Below are 6726 nucleotides of genomic sequence, written 5' to 3'. Positions count from 1 at the left end.
TGTGCCCTCACGCGGCCGAGGCGCCCTTCGAGTGCAGCATGTGCGACGAGAGGTTCAGGGAGAGCACTCACCTCTGCACCCACCTGCGCCTGCACGCGGCGGAGGGGCCCTACGACTGCGACGTGTGCCAGATGAACTTTCCGGTGAGATGGCTACTCAGTGTACACCTGCGAATCCACACGGGCGAGAAGCCGTACGAGTGTCCGTTGTGCGCCATGAAGTTTTCGTCCAGGTCAGCGCTGCTCGACCATCGAACAGCACACGCCAGAGACGACAGGCCTTTCCAGTGCACCGAGTGCGACTCCAAGTTTCCGACCAAAAGTCGTCTGGACAATCACCGCCGTTTGCACACAGCGGAGACGTGCTATGAGTGCACGGTGTGCAACAAAAAGTTTCGAACGCTCGGCTACTTCAATGTTCACAAGAAAATGCACACGGGAGAGAAGCCCCACGAGTGTACGGTGTGCGACAAGAAATTTCTACGACGACCGCATCTGCGGAAACATTTGCGAACTCACACAGGAGAGAGGCCGTTTGAGTGTACGTTTTGCGATAAGAAATTTTCAGTCAATGCCAACCTTCAACGGCATCTCATAACCCACACAGGAGAAAAGCCATTTTTATGTGCTGCCTGTGGCAAGGCATACACAACTAACAACTGCTTGAAGCATCATCAGCGAACGATGCACCCGGACCTGGATGGACCTGAGCACGGTCCAGGAGGCGAGAGACAGATCGAGTGCACCGTGTGCCACAGGAACTTCCCGTCGGCTGGCTCTCTGCACGCCCACCGTCGCTCTCACGCGGAGCTACTCACCGTGGAGTGCACTCTGTGCGACAAGAAATTTGCGACCCGCTCTGCCCTGGCACAGCATAGCCGAAAGCACACAGGGGAGGCGACTCATCGCTGCCCCGCGTGTGGCAAAGCATTCTGGGGCGCCTCGGCCCTTCGCGCGCACCAGGTGGTGCACACGGGGGACAAGCCCTTCGAGTGTCCGATCTGCTACAAGAGATTCACCCAAAAGTCGGCCCTGACTCTTCATCGGCGAACCCACACGGGAGAGAAGCCCTTCGAGTGTGCATTGTGCGAAAAGAAATTTGCACAGGCGGCGCAACTCAAGTCACATCAGACTACTCACACGGGCGAGAGACCTTTCGAGTGCGACATCTGCAAGCGGAAATTTGCGCTCCGTGGCAACATGCTCGCACACAAGCGAACCCACAAAAAAGAGGAAGCAGTTTGAAGTGTTCTGCATACAACGAGAACTTGTCCGAGCATACATATCGCTACTAGATCTCGAAATTTTTTTCAATGTTTTTTTAATTAATTGTTAACATGTAAAATAATTCTAATAATTCGAAATAAACGAATCTGCATATTGCCAGTAAATTACGAAAGCCTTTTGTTTGACAATGTTTTGTGTTAAGTGTGTTAACTCGTAAAGAGCTGTTGAATAATTCTAAATAAACGTTAAAAATAATGATGCTGTACTTTTTGTAAAAGGAAATAAGAACCTACAATAGAAAATTTCTTGAGAGAGTGAGTGACTTTAGATCTCGGTGTTAATGGCGCGGATTGAGGGTGACTGGGAGGGAAAGAGGGGCTGGACCGGGGGGGGGCAGAACTGAGGAGAACTTATTCAACGTAAAGAAAGCAATTGCCATAGGGAAATCACAACTTTGGATTTTGAGGCAAGACTATGTCTAGAATCGGGAAGTCTAATTGAATGGAGCTTTTCTTTTTAACGGCCATTTTCTCGTTGTTTCCAGACGAGCCCACCCTCCGCCATGCCCTTCGAGTGCGACGTGTGCTTCGAAAGGGTCCCCACCCAGGCCGAGCTCGACGCCCACCTGAGCGCTCACGCGGCCGAGGCGCCCTTCGAGTGCAGCATGTGCGACGAGAGGTTCAGGGAGAGCACTCACCTCTGCACCCACCTGCGCCTGCACACAACCAAAGGGCCCTTCGAGTGCGACGTGTGCCAGAAGAAATTGGCGACGAACCTCAAACTCAAAATACACCTTCGAATCCACACGGGCGAGAAGCCTTACGCGTGTCCGTTTTGCGACATGAGGTTTCGGTCGAGGTCGCCGCTGCTCTACCATCAGACTGGACACGAAGGAGGAGACGCCAGGCCTTTCGAGTGCGCCGACTGCGACTCTAAATTTCCGACCAAAAGTCGTCTCACCGCTCACTGCCGAAGACAGCACACGGCCGAGACGTGCTACGAGTGTACGGTGTGCGGCAAGAAGTTTCGAATCCGTGGCAGCTTCAATGTTCACAAGAAAATTCACACGGGAGACAAGCCACACGAGTGTACGGTGTGCGACAAGAAATTTCCACTACTATCGCGGCTGCGGGATCATTTGCGAACTCACACAGGAGAAAGGCCGTATGAGTGTACTCTTTGTGACCAGAAATTTACACTCAGTGGCAATCTGAAGAGGCATTTCAGAACCCACACCGGAGAGAAGCCGTACTTATGCGCTGTATGCGGCAAGGCGTTTAAAACTCATACAAAATTTAAGGATCATCAGCGAACTCACACGCGAGAGAAACCGGAGAAACCTTTCGCCTGTACCGAGTGTGACCAAAAGTTTACGGACCCTTATCGTTTGCAAATGCACCAGCTGGTCCACTCACAGCCGGCGAGTGACGACGGGCGCCGTTTTCCGTGTACGGTGTGCGACAAGGTGTTCAAGTCCCTCCAGTATATGCAAAGTCATCTCCTAATCCACACCGGAGACAGACCGTTCCAGTGCACCAAGTGCGAAAAGAAGTTCAGGCAACAGCCGCATCTTACGAAGCACCTCCGGACGATCCACTCGAACGAGAAGCCGTTCGCGTGTGATGTTTGCAACGAAAACTTTCCACTTCCCGGCAAGCTGCGCGCGCACAAGAAAACCCACAAAGAAGAGAAAGCCCTTTAAGCGTTGCGAATACATGAACGCGCGACATACTGTGGAAGTATGTGGAGTGTTTAGCGTACAAGTTCCAAACTTCTGTTGTTGTTTTTTTTTGCCATTCTTTTGTTGAGAAAGAATAAACGAATGTCAATAAATCTGTTAATAAATACAAAAAATATATATATGAGCTTCATTTTTCTGATTGTGTAGTAGCAGCTAGCACACTGTGAAAAATGTCGTCGTAAATTTACAAACAAAATTGTAAACTTGAATTATAATTTAAGTTATAAATTTACGACAGCACATTTTTTACTCGCCAAGGGATTTGAAGTCGATACATACTGCATGTATTTTTACGATTACAAATCGTAATTTTACGCCTTGCGCCATGGAAATTTTTTCCTGTAAACCTACCTACCTTTTTTCACAGTGGCAGACCAAAGTACCCACCCAAGTACAGCCACCCAGTAGCGACATTCTCGGACCTAGGATAGGGCGCCTCGCAGGGTCCAAAGGGGGGGAGGGAGCGGTGCACTTCCCACTCGTGTTGCTTTATCTATCTGCAATTCATTCTTGTGGCATAAGATTACTGTAACTTTCACAATTAAATCATGCTATTTGATTAGTCTTATTTGGATGGAATTGACATTCAAATTCTGTCTAACGGTCATTTTCTCGTTCTTTTCAGACCCTGGGCGACTAACCCCCCGCCATGACATTCGAGTGCGACGTGTGCTTCGAAAGGGTCCCCACCCAGGCCGAGCTCGACGCCCACCTGAGCGCTCACGCGGCCGAGGCGCCCTTCGAGTGCAGCATGTGCGACGAGAGGTTCAGGGAGAGCACTCACCTCTGCACCCACCTGCGCCTGCACACAAACAAAGGGCCCTTTGAGTGCGACGTGTGTGGCAAAACAATTGCGACGAAATGGCAACTCAGAGTACATTTGCGAAGCCATACTGGAGATAGGCCCTTCGAGTGTGCCGAATGTGACGCGAAATTTAGGAGTAGAATTCAACTACAAGAACATGAGGTAACACACCACACAGGAGACGACAGGCCTTTCGAGTGCGCCGAGTGCAAATCTAAATTTCCGACTAAAAAACGTCTTGCACATCACTGCAATTTGCACACAGCGCAGACGTGCTATGAGTGTACGGTGTGCAGCAAGAAGTTTCGTAGCCGTGGCAACTTCAAAGCTCACCAACAAATTCACTCGGGAGAGAAGCCCCACGAGTGTACGGTGTGCGGCAAGAAATTTCCACTACTATCGCGGCTGCGGAAACATTTGCGAACTCACACAGGAGAAAGGCCGTATGAGTGTACTCTCTGCGACCAGAAATTTACAACCAGTGGCAATCTGAAAAGGCATTTCATAACCCACACCGGAGAAAGGCCATTCTTATGTGCTGAATGCGGAATGTCATATACAACTCATAATAAATTGAAGCAACACCACCAGGAAACTCACGCGGGAGAGGAACCGGAGAAACCTTTCGCATGTACCGAGTGTGGCAGAAGATGTAAGGACCAAAATAATTTGCGTGCGCACATGTTAGCACACTCCCAGTCCCAGCCGACGAGTGAGGGGCGACGTTATCCGTGTACGGTGTGCGACAAGGTGTTTTCTCAAGTTCAGAACATGCGAAGTCATCTCCTAACCCACACCGGAGACAAGCCCTTCCCGTGCACCGAGTGCGATATGAAGTTCCGGCAGCGCTCGCATCTGAAGACGCACCTCCGGACGATCCACTCGGACGAGAAGCCGTTCGCGTGTGACATTTGCAACAGGAGATTCGCACTTCCCGGCAACATGCGGGCGCACAAGAAAACCCACAAGGAAGAGGAAGCTCTTTGAGCGGAATGAAAATATGGAAGTCTGCTGTGCAGTGTTTGGCGTACCAGTTCCAAACTTCTGTTCTTGTGACATTCTTTTGTTGAGAACGAACTAATGATGGTGTCAATAAATCTGTAAATAAATAATAAATCCTAAGCTTCATTTTTCTGACAGTGTAGGCTTGACTGAAGTACCCACATTCACCCAAGTAAATAAGCAAATAGTGACGTATTCGGTCCGCCTGGGTAGGCCGCCTCGCATTGTCCGGGGGGCGGGGGGGGGGCACTTCTTTCCTCTCTTCATTCTGCTTGTGGCAAGAGATTTCTAACTTTCACAATTATTAAATCGTGCTATTTGATTACTCTTATTTGGATGGAACTGGCATTCAAATTCTTTCTAACGACCATTTTCTCGTTGTTTCCAGACCCTGGGCGACTAACCCCCCGCCATGCCCTTCGAGTGCGACGTGTGCTTCGAAAGGGTCCCCACCCAGTCCGAGCTCGACGCCCACCTGAGCGCTCACGCGGCCGAGGCGCCCTTCGAGTGCAGCATGTGCAACGAGAGGTTCAGGGAGAGCACTCACCTCTGCACCCACCACCCACCTGCGCCTGCACACAACCAAAGGGCCCTTCGAGTGCGACGTGTGCGGCAAAACATTGGCGGCGAAACACCAACTCAAAGAACATTTGCGAAGCCACACTGGAGAGAGGCCCTTCGAGTGTGCGGAGTGCAACAAAAAGTTTGCGGCAAGCGGAGTATTGCTCCAGCATCGAAAAATTCACACCGGAGTACTGCCCTTTGAGTGCGATGAGTGCAAGCTCAAGTTTCTGACGAGACGTGCGCTAGTCAGGCATGGCCGGATGCACACGGGCGAGAAGCCTTACGAGTGCTCGGTGTGCCACAAGAAGTTCGCGCGGGATTGCTACCTGAGGATCCACAGGCTGATTCACACGGGCGAGAAGCCCCACGAGTGCACGGTGTGCGGCAAGAAGTTCACCCAGCTCCCTCACCTGCACACTCATTTGCGCTCTCACACGGGGGAGAGGCCGTTCCCTTGCACTTTTTGCGACAGGAAGTTTGCGACGAATGCCCTTTTGCAACGCCACGTCCTCGCGCACACGGGCGAGCGGCCCTTCCTCTGCGCAGAGTGCGGCGTGACGTTCACCTGCAGTCCTAGCCTGAAGCAGCACCAGCAAACGCACACGGGGGAGAAACCTTTCGAGTGCACCGAGTGCGACCAGAAGTTTGCGAACCGCTATTATTGGCGCAAGCACGCCAATTCACATCCCGGGGCCAAGCCGACGACGAGTGACGGAGTTCAGACTTTGGAGAAGCGTTTTGAGTGCGCGGTCTGCGGCAAGAAATTTTCGACAAAGGCGGTGTTGTCAACACATCTAGTTGTTCACTCCGATGAGAGGCCGTTCGAGTGTGGAGTGTGCAGCAAGAAGTTTCCAACCAAGGGGAGGTTGAGTCAACATGAAAGAACACATTTAGAACATCGAGACAGGCCCTTTGTGTGTGAGGTGTGCGACAAGAGATTTGTTAATAGCCACCTTCTTCGTAAACATGAACGGGTCCACACAGGCGAGAGGCCCTTTGAGTGCAGTGAGTGCAAAAAGACATTTTCGCAGGATAATCACCTTAAAGCACACCTCCAGACCATCCATTCGGACGAAAAGCCTTTCGAGTGTGACGTTTGCAAGAGGAAATTTGCGCTCAAAGGCAACCTCACTGCACATATGAAAACCCACAAAGAGAAGTTTGAGAAAGCCTGAAGTCGCAGTGATTTTTACGAGCCTGTGTAAGCTTACCGGCCATTGGTCAAAATTTCCGTCATGTCGCAATTCTAATGTTAGGTGGTAAAGAGAAGTGTGTAAATAAATCTGTACACACATTTAAATATTGCAATTAATCTTTCTGACAGTGAAGGAGCACTGTTCTTATTATAATGACTAATTTTGATTTTTTTAAATAAAGTAATTTTAATT

At 50.5% G+C, this 6726-nt stretch overlaps 2 protein-coding genes across 4 annotated transcripts in view; both read left to right on the top strand.

Moving 5' to 3' along the window:
* LOC113206052 (DNA oxidative demethylase ALKBH2-like) overlaps nucleotides 1-6726 on the top strand; it is a 61138-nt gene that overhangs the window by 43581 nt on the left and 10831 nt on the right. The window contains exons 3-4 of one of the 3 annotated variants that reach the window (XM_052269298.1): nucleotides 3593-3763; nucleotides 5341-6720. The exons of 1 other annotated variant lie outside the window; for it this stretch is intronic. In XM_052269298.1, the coding sequence (XP_052125258.1) occupies nucleotides 3617-3763; nucleotides 5341-6513 (1320 nt within the window). In that variant the 5' untranslated portion in view covers nucleotides 3593-3616 and the 3' untranslated portion in view covers nucleotides 6514-6720. One more of the 3 variants, XM_052269305.1, reaches the window with a different exon arrangement.
* Nucleotides 7-1576, top strand: LOC127749761 (zinc finger protein 182-like). The gene has a single exon (XM_052269316.1). The coding sequence runs from the start codon at nucleotides 39-41 to the stop codon at nucleotides 1242-1244; it is 1206 nt and encodes a 401-aa protein (XP_052125276.1). The 5' UTR covers nucleotides 7-38; the 3' UTR covers nucleotides 1245-1576.

Source organism: Frankliniella occidentalis, unplaced genomic scaffold (genome assembly GCF_000697945.3).
Source record: "Frankliniella occidentalis isolate FOCC.00 unplaced genomic scaffold, Focc_3.1 Scaffold5, whole genome shotgun sequence".
Classification (NCBI taxonomy): domain Eukaryota; kingdom Metazoa; phylum Arthropoda; class Insecta; order Thysanoptera; family Thripidae; genus Frankliniella; species Frankliniella occidentalis.
This window is presented reverse-complemented; position numbering and strand designations above follow the sequence as displayed.